Source organism: Misgurnus anguillicaudatus, chromosome 16 (genome assembly GCF_027580225.2).
Source record: "Misgurnus anguillicaudatus chromosome 16, ASM2758022v2, whole genome shotgun sequence".
NCBI lineage: Eukaryota > Metazoa > Chordata > Actinopteri > Cypriniformes > Cobitidae > Misgurnus > Misgurnus anguillicaudatus.
In genome coordinates, this window is record NC_073352.2 from 18,339,890 (window position 1) to 18,353,029 (window position 13,140).

General features: G+C 38.2%; 1 protein-coding gene across 16 annotated transcripts in view; it reads right to left on the minus strand.

The window, feature by feature from the left end:
* The window catches only part of dlg3 (discs, large homolog 3 (Drosophila)), a 106,976-nt gene that overhangs the window by 70,158 nt on the left and 23,678 nt on the right, over positions 1-13,140 (minus strand). For 5 of the 16 annotated variants that reach the window (XM_073854250.1, XM_055178772.2, XM_055178770.2 and 2 more), the window contains exon 1: positions 7,682-8,769. The exons of 5 other annotated variants lie outside the window; for them this stretch is intronic. In XM_073854250.1, coding sequence (XP_073710351.1) covers positions 7,682-8,041 — 360 coding nt within the window. In that variant the 5' untranslated portion in view covers positions 8,042-8,769. Of the gene's footprint in view, positions 1-7,681; positions 8,771-13,140 lie in introns of those variants that run through there. 6 more of the 16 variants (XM_055178784.2, XM_055178783.2, XM_055178780.2 and 3 more) reach the window with 3 other exon arrangements.

The window sequence follows — 13,140 nt, forward strand, 5'->3', positions numbered from 1 at the left end:
ACTGAGTGATGTTGTTCAGGTCGTTTCCCGGTGGGAGGGATCAGGTAGAGGAGCGGAATGAGTTTTTAAAACTTCCCAACTGTCTCAGGCTTTCTCTACCAATTTTCAACATCGTAGACTACAGCTTTAAGAAAGGCTATACTAGTCTGATAACCAGTCAATAATTGTTTTTCGTGGGGTATTTTCATCTATTACATGGGGTATTCCATGATTTTATTCCTGTTCGAATCCAAGATGTCTGTTTTTTTCTCCAACCTTCTGCATAAAAGTTCCCGGCCGAATTACTTACTGTTTTTTGATAAACACCAAGGTTGTGTGGTAATTTAATTGCAGTCCGAATCTAAATCTCTGCGTTTATGAAATGGGATCAATGCAAAAGTCTGTACATCTTTTTAGACCACTCACTGTAAAGTTTCAACATTGACATCTTCATATCTTCATGAAAAGATGAGAAAAATATATGCTGGGACAATCTTTTATTGCTCTTCTACAGTGAGTGGGAGAAGATGTAAAAAAAGAGAAGAAAATCACAAAAACTTTAAAAAGTCTAATATCATAGCAGCGACAAGTGCTAAATACAATTTTTAAATGTATTGTCGGAGCCGATGGTGTAGTGGACAGTAAAATGGGCCAAATTTTTTTTTAAATGTATTCAATTATACACTGAAAAAATGTATTTATTCAATTTACTCATTTTTTATTAAGCTTAAATAAATTGACTGCAACTACTTACCTTAAAAAAATTGAATGAATAAGTACACTGAATGAATCATTTTTTCACTGTACATATACCATAGGATATAAATATATGTTTAACTATAACCAAGTTTTTGTGATTTTCTTCTCTTTATTTAAATCATCTCCCACTTGCTGTAGAAAAGCAATGAAAGATTGTCCCAGTATATATTTTTCTCATCATTTCAGATGAAGATGTCAATGTTTAAAATGCACGCCAAGAAAGCTGCTTTAATGGGGCAGAATAAACATGAAGCTTGTGAACATAAGGGGTCTAAAAAGATGCACAATGACTTCTGCATTGATCACCTTTCATAAACCCAAAGAGGGTCATGTAAATGATCATGTAATTCACCACATGAGCAGCGCATTTCCAGTTGTTTAGAATTATAAACTCACATATACAGCGCAAATGTATCTCTATCCGAATGCAAAAATGTTATCGTAGAGGCATGCAAATATACTTTAACAGACCTTTTATACTTATAGGGCTTAGGATATGTCCTAATAAAAAACTGCATAAATGAAAGGAGCTATCATGTATGATGTGGTTGTATTTACAGGCACAGGTTCAACTGCATCAACCAGTGGAATCTCACAGATAAATTTGGCTAAAGCTTTCATCCACATCTATAGTATTAGCTTTGTGCATTCTCTGAGAATCACACCCATCGTCTAACTGCGGCTAGTGTCACGCAGTACACTCAGAAATGAAGATCTTTATTTCAAAAGGGTACCGTCTCAGTGACAGCTGTACCTTTTCTTCTGACAGTGTACAGAAACACCAAATGAAGCATAGGCCTGCAGATGAGTGCGTGTATGGTGGCCTACAATGAGAATGCAGTGGGCTAATGCCTCTAAAAACAGACGTGCATAGGTCCCAAAAATGATATTTAGATCAATACATATGCAATGAACATACTACAAAAATACAGCGTGTGAAGATCCTTCTGTACCTCAAGGTAACCACGGCATCAGCAAATAAAAATGTCATGATGAAGATGCACGATCATGTCTGTAAAATGCCACTGAATTCAGCTCTCTCTCTCTCTCTCTCGCTAGCAGGATTTCTAGCCTTCTTGTCGCTATGGCAACACCTAAAGTTAATTGGGTACCTATGCAGTGTTGGGAGAAATCAAACGCTGTTCCTCAAAAAAAAGACCATGTTTCTTTTTGAAGACGGACAGACTTGAGAGAAAAAATATAGTTAACAAATTTAATATACTTTTATGTAAACACACAAATCAATTTTTTTTAAATTGTAAAACTTAAATAATAAATGTTAACACTCTTTGTTTGGTGATATTGTGTGTACATAACCTATATTTTAGTTTCACTGTATATTAATACAGTGAAAAACAGTAACATGCATATAATTTTTAGATAAATGTTATAAGTGCTAACCCATAAAATACACTTCAACATAAAAATATGATAAGCATGTAATGATCTGTCTTTAGATGTGTGCCCAGTTCTCCAGAAGGAGATGCCTTGGAGGAGAGAATAGGGTCTCGTGGGACCCACCATAAAACGGCCCTGTCTGGAACGGCTGAGGTAATTCTTATCATCCACCACATACCCCCAACCCCCACCTTATTTCCTCTCTGTAACCCAAAACACGTGCATTACGACAGAAAATCCAATTTGTTAAAATCTCTCAAAAACCCAACATCCTCTAAGATGAATACACTGCTGTCTATCACACTGTCTCAAGCTAAATATCCATTCATAAGCACTCGCATATGCCGTCCCTGCTCCTGATTTATGACATGCATAATCAACTGAGCAATTTGCCCTACTGCTGTGATCACACAGAGCACAGACACACACCACAAAATATCACCTCTGGTGTAAAAAAGTCTACTATTAATGAAATGCTTTTAGCAGAAAAAAATGGGCTGACTGTTCTTATCACATTCTTCTTGAATGCATTGTGATCTGTTTTTAAATAAATATAAATGTCTGATCAGAATAGATTTAGACTGGGCATCTTTCATATAAACCATTAAAGCATTTTGTGTCATTTGAAACAAATAAATGTGATGAAAGATGAAGCGGTTAGTGTAAAAGACAGCAATTAAGTTCTTAGAGAAAAATGCTATTGCTCTGAGGTTGCTCATTCAGCTCATGAGACCTTATTGAGTCTTTAATCGTGTTTCATTTACGCATCATTTACGCAGTCTCAAATGCTTCTCCGTCTACATGTTAGTGGAATATATAAGAAAAGACTTTGTTTACGTACAATAAGAGTACAGAGCTATAGAATAAATAATAATAGATATAGCTTATTTCTTTGGTTAAAATTGTACTTAATAATTTGAAATGTTTTTATTAAAATCGCTTTTAATTGCAAATTGTTGCATCTTGACAAATATAGGCACAGTGTGTGACATTGTTGAGATCATTTCATTCAAACGATTTATAAAAAAAAGAAAAGGTTCAAAATGTTTTATAAAAAGCTTCTGTATAGAGTTGTATATATATAGATATATATGCAAATGAACCATTTACATTGACAGGCATCTTTTATGACATCATATGATGACATAATGCCATTAATTTTCTCCTTTGAATTTCTCTAATGCAGCCAGAAAACATGGTGACAATACAATTCAGCCACACTTCAAGTCTGTTTCATCTTCATCCCAAGGATGAGTTAACAGAAAATCTCTCAATACGATGCAGATGCTTCATCACTAAGATGGAGGCCGTCTGTACCACAGCTGGGGCTAAGAGATGACAACATCTGAGGAGTCACTCTTAAAATCTACCCCATCACAGCTCTCAATATATATGATACGCACAGTATTCCTGTGCGCACATGCAGTACACTAACATGCATGGAAAAAAGACTGGACGTGGATTGAAATAAAGCAAGCTAAATGATATTAATCAAACAAATCTACTGGGTATGTTTGACAGATTCATGAAATGCAGACCTCAGACGAGTCAAAAATAGTACCCTTGCAGATACCTTGAATTCTTTATGGTACAGGTATAAATTCTCAAAATAACAAATGATATTCTGTGACAAATTTTCATTTCCTGTGATAAATGAGGCGTTTGTAAGGTCCATTTGTTATTTAACTCGAATCATACCCATGAGACTGTCCCGTAAAGTTTAGGAGCAGAAAATGATGAATTGGTGCCCTGGGAACGACACATTCTGAAGAAATAGCTGAGCACCTACATATCCACTCCAAATACAGAAAGCCTAGTCCTAATACATATCCTTACACATCAAAATACACACAAGGCGGATTTTAAGACAGGGCTAGTCCCAGATTAAAATCAGTGCCACTGTTTTGACTCAATATGCACACTAGTATTGTCTTTTGTAAGGTTTGTTTGTAAAAACTACATAAATATCCTAATATTACTAAGGCCTAATCCTGGATTAATCTAAACCCTGTCCTGGAAACCGCCCCACATCCTTTACATTAATGAAGAAATGTGTTTGTCTTCGTAAAGCTGACCAAGAACACATATATAGTACATCAAATCATTTTTACGGCGTACTATAAAAAACTGTCTGTAAAGTTGATATTGTGGTTTTATAATATTTTACCAATATCAAGCTTAAATGGAGATATGGCCTTTTTTTAACAGTATAATGTTGCGTTTACACCAGCCGCGGTAGAGGCGACGCTTGAACATTTAAGTTCACTCGATTCAGTTGCGCGTGAAAGCCGCGAGTGAAATTGTAGTCATTTAAGAAATTCACGCAGAAATTCGCGTCATGGGAGGGGCTTCTGCAACGCCACTGAAACTCTGCCACTCCTCTCGCTTCCTGTAATCATGTCACTACTACAGCAAGGTCCTGATTGGTTAACGCGGTGCGGAAATCCGCCAAAGTTCGGATTTTTTAACTCGAGCATTTCCTACGGCAACGCTCAATTCACGCGCAACGCGCCATCTGCTCCGCGCTTACCGAGTGTACCGCGCGGCAGGATAATAATCTGCGTGTAATCGCGTCTTTGCATTGACTTAACATCTAAATCACCCGTGCTTGCCGCATCTACTGCGGCTGGACATATGTGTTTGGTCTCTCATGCATTTGATGCAGTAAGTGCACTTGCTTACGTTTTCATCTACATTTATAGGGCACTCAGTTTCATATTTATATTTTAAACATATTATTTCATATTATGTTTTCGTTTCTATTTAAAACTTATATTAAAGAGCAACTATGGTCCGATTTTACATTTCCTTTGGTGTGTAAGTGTGTATTAGTACATGTTAACGATATGCAAAAGGTACAAACCCCAAGGTAAACGATGATGCATGTCATTATTTCCAACGTAAATCTCTTTTCTTGGACTACAACAAACACACGGATAGTAGGCAACAGTTATTCCTGGGATTAGTAATGCAGACAAGTCCGACATTATAAAAATTCCTCCCGCTTTGACTCACAGCCTGTAAGTAAACTCATGTTAGCATTGCATTGTGACCGAATCTTTCAAACATGGTAAGGAGCGTCACATTTCCGTCTGAAGTCAGAGGTACTCAGACCAATCACAACGTACAGATTAGCCGGCCAATCAAGGACACAGCGCTTTTCAAATCAATGCGTTTTGTACAAAATCAATGAGTTTGAGGAAAGCAGTGTATCTGGATGTGCAGAAATGTTCGGTATGTGGAAAATAAGGTGTTTTTAACCATAAACCACGCGAACACATATTGTACCAAATACACAAAGTGATGTTGTTTTTAGCAATGAAATAGGTGCACTTTAATAATAGCTCCTTCTTGGAAACAACTTCCCTTGTTGGCTAACATCACCAATCTGTTGTCCTTTTAAAACCCCTCTTCTTCAATCATCTGGCTCCATTCTGGTATGTAATGCCTGTTTATCTATTCCCTAATGGATAAAAGCAATTCCTTCCCAGCAATTTTTCTCATTCATATCCTCTTTCACTCTGACATACAGGTGCACGTCAAACCACAAACGTAAAATAGCTTGCGGATACCGGTTTCATGTTGACTTCAAAATCAATACATCAGTGATGAATGGAAAGGCAGTGCTATTTTAAGGTTAAATGTACCAGGGTTCGGGTATTGGTGTAATCCAGTGTGGTGTGTCAACAGTTAAAGAAAACCAGATCTGTCGGTACAAATGACATCACAGATCAAGCATATTACGTTTGCTGAGAAAAAAACACATATATAATGCGTATATATATTAATTTTCAAGAATGAGAAGTCATTAAAATTTGTCCCTATGATGAGTAGTGGGCAAATACAAGCTTGTTTCTCTCTCAAAGCATCTCTGCTTAAAGCTCCACCAACTGCCTACTCTTATGTAACCCTCTTTTTCCTCAGCCCGCCTGTCTTTATTGGCTGATTTCTCTGTTATCCACATTAGCATTTTCACCTCTACCACTGCCGCTTTCCTGTGCCGCCTGATAATTCCCAATTCTCTCTCCCAAATGATAGATATTTTCACTCTCACAGCTAAAATGCATTCAAATTAACCCCTGAAGCAGATGAAACGCATGCAAAAGGACTTTAAAGATAACTACATTCTCCTTTTGATCATCTTTACGGGCATCAGCCTGGCAAGAGGAGAAAATAACAAGGTCTATACATGGTCTCCTCACATATATCTTCATTGTCCTACATTTTTATGTTACACACCTTTCTTCTCATTAATTAAACATATGCTCCATCAATATGCGCTAGGAGCGGTAGGTGTGCATGGGAGGAGACATATGCACCATTTATTTCTTATCACTGGATGATATATATTAAAATTATTAACAAGATAAAAGTGCTGGTTTATTCAATTTACAGCAAACGGTGGCAAGAGCACATGCATAATTCACGACTGAAACAAAAGCATGAAAAAAATCATGCCGGTTTTGACTGGTGCTTCTCCAGTTTGAACGGTAGAGCAGAATTAGTCAGCTCCTTGCTCACGCCTTTCTTTGGTAAAATTTCACCCCGACTGCCACCGAGATCTCACCCTCCATTTTACTTTCTCTGCGTCTCTGCGTTTTTCTCCGCCACACTGCCTCAGCCATGCACAAATACCAATAAAAACCTGTGTACTCTCACACACCCCCACACCACAGACATGCACGCTCACCGAATGCACCGAGCATGCATGCAGGCTGTTTCACATGAGAGGCTGCCTCCTCCATTTTATACATTCAGAGCATCCCTTCCCCCTTCCCTGCTGCCACTTACACACACCTCACTTAATTACAGCTTCTATTCCTTGGTTTGCTCCGATATGCTGTGCTTTAAGAAGCAATATGAGGTTAAAACAAAGCAGAAATGGCTTGCCACGGTTTGGGTGATCAGGAACTGTACATAGTGTAGGTCTGCTGCATTTGATGCATTGCCTGTAGCTGTATTGCTTTAGCAGTGTGTCCATGACGTACGAGTAAACCATTAGAGATGAGTAATAAGGAAGATTTAAAAATCACACTACCAACACCAGATAAAATAAACATCACCATCCCACAAGTCTCTGTGGTAAAAATGTCCTTTTGATGTAAGATCTACAGTAAATTGCCATTACTGTATGAATTAAAGTGTTCAACATTTCCGAATTCTCTCGGAAGCGAATATTAGCTCTGCGTGGTCACCGCGGCCCTGTCAAGCCTTGTCAAATGATGGTATGTACAGTACATAGGGACTGATGAAACCAACATGCACTGATGGGTCATGAAAATTAAACTCCTTTGCATCCTTAGAGAATAAATCTTGTAAAATTACAGCACATGCGATATGAAAGGATCAACACTGGATGAATCCCTTCAACAGATCGTTATCTTATAATGATTTCTATCAAAACCTGCACAAGGAAGGTTTTAACCAGAATGAGCTCAATGATTATGCTCAGTTTCAGTCTAGCGACCACATACACCAAATGCCTACCGCCTGCTGCCTACACTCGATGCCCCCAGTGTCTGTCAGGTACAGAAAATACATTGGCCTGGTCATACCAGTCCCGGTTGGAGCAGGTGCACTCTGGCCACCATCCCCCTTGACCTCCTGAATTGTTACCATTCACCTTGGGGCCGCACTTGGAATGGCTCTTGGGGTTGGGGCCTCCGGGGCCCCCGGCGGACATCATTTTCCCTTTACTTCTCCCCAATGTGCCACCTCCACCCATGCCCCCTCCTCCACCTGTGGTTTGGGGCGGTAAGGTCTGGCCGCCTCCATAGCCGGCAGGGTATCCGTAGGGTTCGGGTTGCCAGTCTCCATAAGCCGGGGCGTCCATCCTGCGCAGGGCAGCCATGCGGGTCACTTCATAGCATTCTGGACACTTGCAGCAGTGGTGATGTTTGTGCATGCTGGCTAGCTCACACGATGCGGTGCTCTCTGGCTCTATCGCTCTCTCTCACTGCTGCCGCCTGCTCAGATCAAACGCAGCACGCAGAAGAGCTACGGCGGTGCAAAATGCACAAATCACAGGAACGTCGCCGATCTCTCGCCCCTTCACGAACCGTTATTCTCCTCCCAATCCAGAAAAACAGATGAGGAGGTAGCAACAGGGAAATGATCAAATAGAAAAAGGTCCGTAGTCTTCCTCCGTTCAATGCAAAAGACTTGGAAAAATAATGCTGAAAATAGTGTATGATCTCAGAATCAGAGACCAGCCCCGATGGTAGAGTTCTCTTCTTGCTTCTTTTGGTTCACAGTGATATTTATATAAATTTATATATATTCATTTGCTTATATATGTATATATTTACACACACACAAATACATATAAAAATATCAATATAAACAGACAAGCACAAATACAGTTATGTACAGGTATATATGAATACATATATATATATATAAATATTGATATGCGTGTGTACAAATATATATATATAAACAATTCTATATATATATATAAATAATATCCGTGATCAGATCTTCCTTTGTATATCTCTGCTTGCCAGATTTCTTCCTTCCGCAATTCCTCCTGCTTTTGGGAAGCGTTTTCTTTCCTTCTTTCTCTCACTCTTTTCCCAGCCTGCAGAGAGGAGCTGAGCACTGAATTGACTCTCAGCCTGCTTGCCCTAGATGTGGATTATACTAAGGGATGCAAGCAAGCGATAGAGAGAGAGAGAGAGAGAGACATGGAGGAGGAGAAAGAGATGCATAGCAGCATCCCTCCAGCACCTCAGCCCTGACAGCCACAGCCAATCAACTCGCAGCACAGCCATCAGCAGCAGCACCAACACAGGATTGACTGCTTCAGAGATTGCTCTTAAAGGGCCAGTGCACCCACAAATCAGCCAGCAAACATAGCCCAAATGGAGTCACAGAGAGCATGTTAGTTTCCATCATAGGAAGAAACTATTTACAATATTTCGTTTTTAAAGGCACCTATTGTCCGATTCACTATTTTACATTTCCTTTGGTGTGTAGGTGTGTATTAGTACATGCTAACGATGTGCAAAAGGTTAAAAAAGCACAATTAACATTGACGTGAGTTATCGTAAATCTCTTTTCTTGGACTACAACAAACACATGGATTGTAGGTAACTGTTTACTTCCTAGGATTGGTGATGTAGACAAGACCGACATTATCATAATTCCTCCCGCTTCGGACTCAGCCTGTTAGTTAACTCCTGTTATACCACGGGTCTGTTGAATGCTGTATTCTGACTGGCTGAGAAATGTTCCGTGGGTATGCATTAATTTCTGATAACCGCACACCTAACTTGTCAAATGTCTTAAAAATAGGCAATGTTTGTGGTAACCATGGTATAAGAGGAATAATTGACTCCGGTCCTTTGAATTATTTGAAAATACTGCACACCCCCGGTGTAATGGCACTCCACTTCGCGTCGTGCCGCATTGCACCTTGGGTGTGCACTATTTTCTTACAATTCAATGGCCCGTCGTCAACACATTGTATTATACCAAATACACAACATAACGTTTTTTAGCAATTAAATAGGTGCACTTTAAAGCAATTAGTATAGTATAATTATGCAAGAAAAACTAAGGAAAGTACATCTGAAAACTTGTAAAGCCTGATTGAGAAACATTGGGGATCAAGAGGATCAAAATTACACTTGGATTATAAGTGTTTTCTGTAGTGCCTCTAAATTGGGTACAGGGTTATTTACATGCACAATGCGCTCATTCACTGCAATACAGTGGCTCTAACAGGTATGAGAATTTAAAGTACATTTTTTGCCTCTTTCCAAAATTGTTGACAGTAACATTTTAAGGCAGAGGTTTTAAGCCTAAAGTAAAGCAAAGGTGTTTTGTTTTTTGGTTTTGAGATCTTAATTTCATTATTTTTTATCCAAACATACATTATTTTACTAACAATTCATCCCTTTACACTTATCCCCCAAGATTAAAGCTTTTAAGGTTTTGTCTAAGCATTTTTATGCATATATGAGCAAAAACTAAACCCTGGACTACCAACAGGCTATAGAATATATATGTAGGATAAAATATATCAGTGTGTATATATATATGTATATTTATGCTGAAAAAGTATTGCCTGTAGGTATGCAGTGTGCAGTGTATATATATATATCACAATGTACATGTATATATTACTAATTCATGTATATACAATAAAGCTTCATATATATTCAGCCATAAATGTCTGTCAGAAATATTTGGACTGAAAAATCCTGGGAATGATTGGCAATAGTGTCTCTAGTGTGTAATATAGAGATTTATTTGTGTGTTTATGCAGGATAGAGGGACACTGCATACCTAAAGGCAATACTTTTTCAGCATTTTAAAATAAATATAAATATTTTTAAAATATTAAAATAAATTAAACAGCAAAATATTATGTCCTCTTTGATCCTCTAATAATTGGGATCTGATTAGGTTACTTAAACAAAAATGTCATAATGCCGTAGCTGGATTAAAACAGATGTTGGACTTCTGAGCTTAAGAACTGTTACATTTTACATTTACATTAATGCATTTGGCAGACGCTTTAGTCCAAAGCGATTCCTTTAGCATGCGTGTTCCCTCTGGGAATAAAAAACAACAACTTTTGCGTTGTGTTTACATGTGGATCGGATTTCTCTGTTTATGCAGTTGTGACTAAGTCAGTTCTTACAGTGTATGCACACTATTCTGCAGCAACCCCACCATGAGGCACAAACACCAGGTTCAGCCACATTTAATTATATGCAGTGATGACTCACTTAATTTTCTATGCCGGCAAACTGTATGACTTCCAGAATAAAGGCCAATCAAAAAACATTGCAGGATGTCTAGATGTTTAAAAAGGCATTGCAAACAGCACAGGTGACTGGACACATATTGCTTCCCTCTGCTCCACTTTTCTATATATCTTACTTTGCAGTTTCTCTTTATAGATTGATCTACAGTGTCATGATCTGTGGGTGAATTATAAATGTCAGGGATGAAGCAGAAAGCACAGAGGCAAATGCACTTATGTGCACGCATTGTACACTTGCATTATATCATATGCTTATGTCTGTAGCTTTTGCAGGTTGAATGCATGGATATTTCTAATACCTCTAAGCATTATATCAAATTAAAATATTATGTTATTCGAATATATTATAATATAATTATGTTATTGTCACAGCTAATCATTGACTCGGTCTATTGATATTAACTACAATACAGTGTTTGTACACACAAACACCAGAGAATGATCAAGAGCCAGTCTCTTGCATCACAATGATCATCACCCATTTTGATACCAGCCCATAGTTTAATGCATACAAAAAGGCACTGTCTCTAACCTTTAAGTCTTAAATGTAATTCAAAAATGCTCCTGCTGTTGCTTTACAAACTAAACTCAGAAATGCAATGTAGATTAAATTGATTAAATTAACATTTATTATGGCTGAAATACTAAAGAAGTGCATTCATCTCTATTTTTGCAAATGACTACATACACACAGACTATGAGACAGATGCATCCTCCCAGGCTGAATGAAGAAAAGTAGTACAGATGGATGGCTAAAAATGGAAAAAGTGGGTTCAGTTTTACTATCAAATGTACTTTCTATCTGTTTTTTCTAGTCTTGATAGCTTGGACTAATCTTTGAACAATAAAATGTTGTTAAAATAGCATTCTGTAAAACGTATTCTATTCAACTTGCCTAAATGATGTATTTCTTAAAAAAAATGAAAACCAACATCTGACCCACTCTTGAGACATTGGAAGACGATTGTCATTGTATTACCATGATAGCTTAACAAAGGGATTGTAGATTCTACCTTATGACACACAGCATGCCTTATATCTGACAGCTCGAATTGCTTATTGTCAGTTTCTGCATTCCCACATTACATAACACCCCCCTCTCCACAAACGCTCTCACATAGAAGCTTGAATCTTATTTCTGAAATTTCTATGCATTCTCATATCAGCCCATGTGACTGCTTTGTTGTCACCTGACAGGATGCATGTCCAAATAAGGCAGGATGAGACACAAGCGTTCTTAAAGGGCCAGTTACATTCTTGAACGTTTCCTTTGAATGAACTGCGGAGAATTGCTGTGTGAAACAGTTGCAGAGCAACCTTTAAAAGAAAGTAATCACTCTGAATAGGCAGAATAGAAATTATATAATTATTTCATAATTATAGCAATCATCACAGACTTCATTTGCATGACACGTGACGATAAGCGCAACCAGGATGTACTAAGTAAGCCGTAATGCATGGGCACCAGTCTTTCAAAGAAGCATTGCGAGGTCAAAAGAGCATTTTTGGTTATCACCTAAACACTTGTAACTCATCGAGTCATTGCTCTTCCACACTCGCAGAGACAATAAACTAAAGTGCTCGTGAAGGCTGTGACTCCTATTTATAGGCCTGGTGACAGAAAACAGCTGCTGTACCAAACACTGCACATCCGACTGACGGCGTAATGATAAGGGGAGTAAAGGAAAAAGAGAGAGATGCAGAAGAGAGAAGTAGAAAGAGATAGAGAAAAGAAGGGAATATGAGATGCTTGTAAAATGACTGAAGGTTAAAGGGGCTGAGAGCTATTGAAGAGACAAGTGGATTAGATAAGGGTTTGGAGTGACAGAAGCATTTGGATCTAGTAGCGAACCCCCAAAACTGTCCTTTTCTGTGTGAACACAATATAGGACTCGCTCTTAAAATCACAATGGCATTGCAATAACTATAGCAACTGTTTGATCTTTGGTTGCAAACAGGAACACACATGTATGCCAACAATTTATGCTGTTTGCTATGCATCTCTCTCAAGACCAGCATTATTTTCTATGTTGTTCCAGACTGGTCCAAACTGCTTTAAAGCAGCATGTATCTAAATCTCTGGAGCATATGATTTACTCCTAAATCTTTAATCAATGGTTTTAATAGCATTAGACGCTAGCGATTCAGTCCGGTTTTGTACACACTAAATGAACTAAATGTGAATTTGGTCATGACTACCTAATTTTTGTAGGTGTAAATTCAGTCAC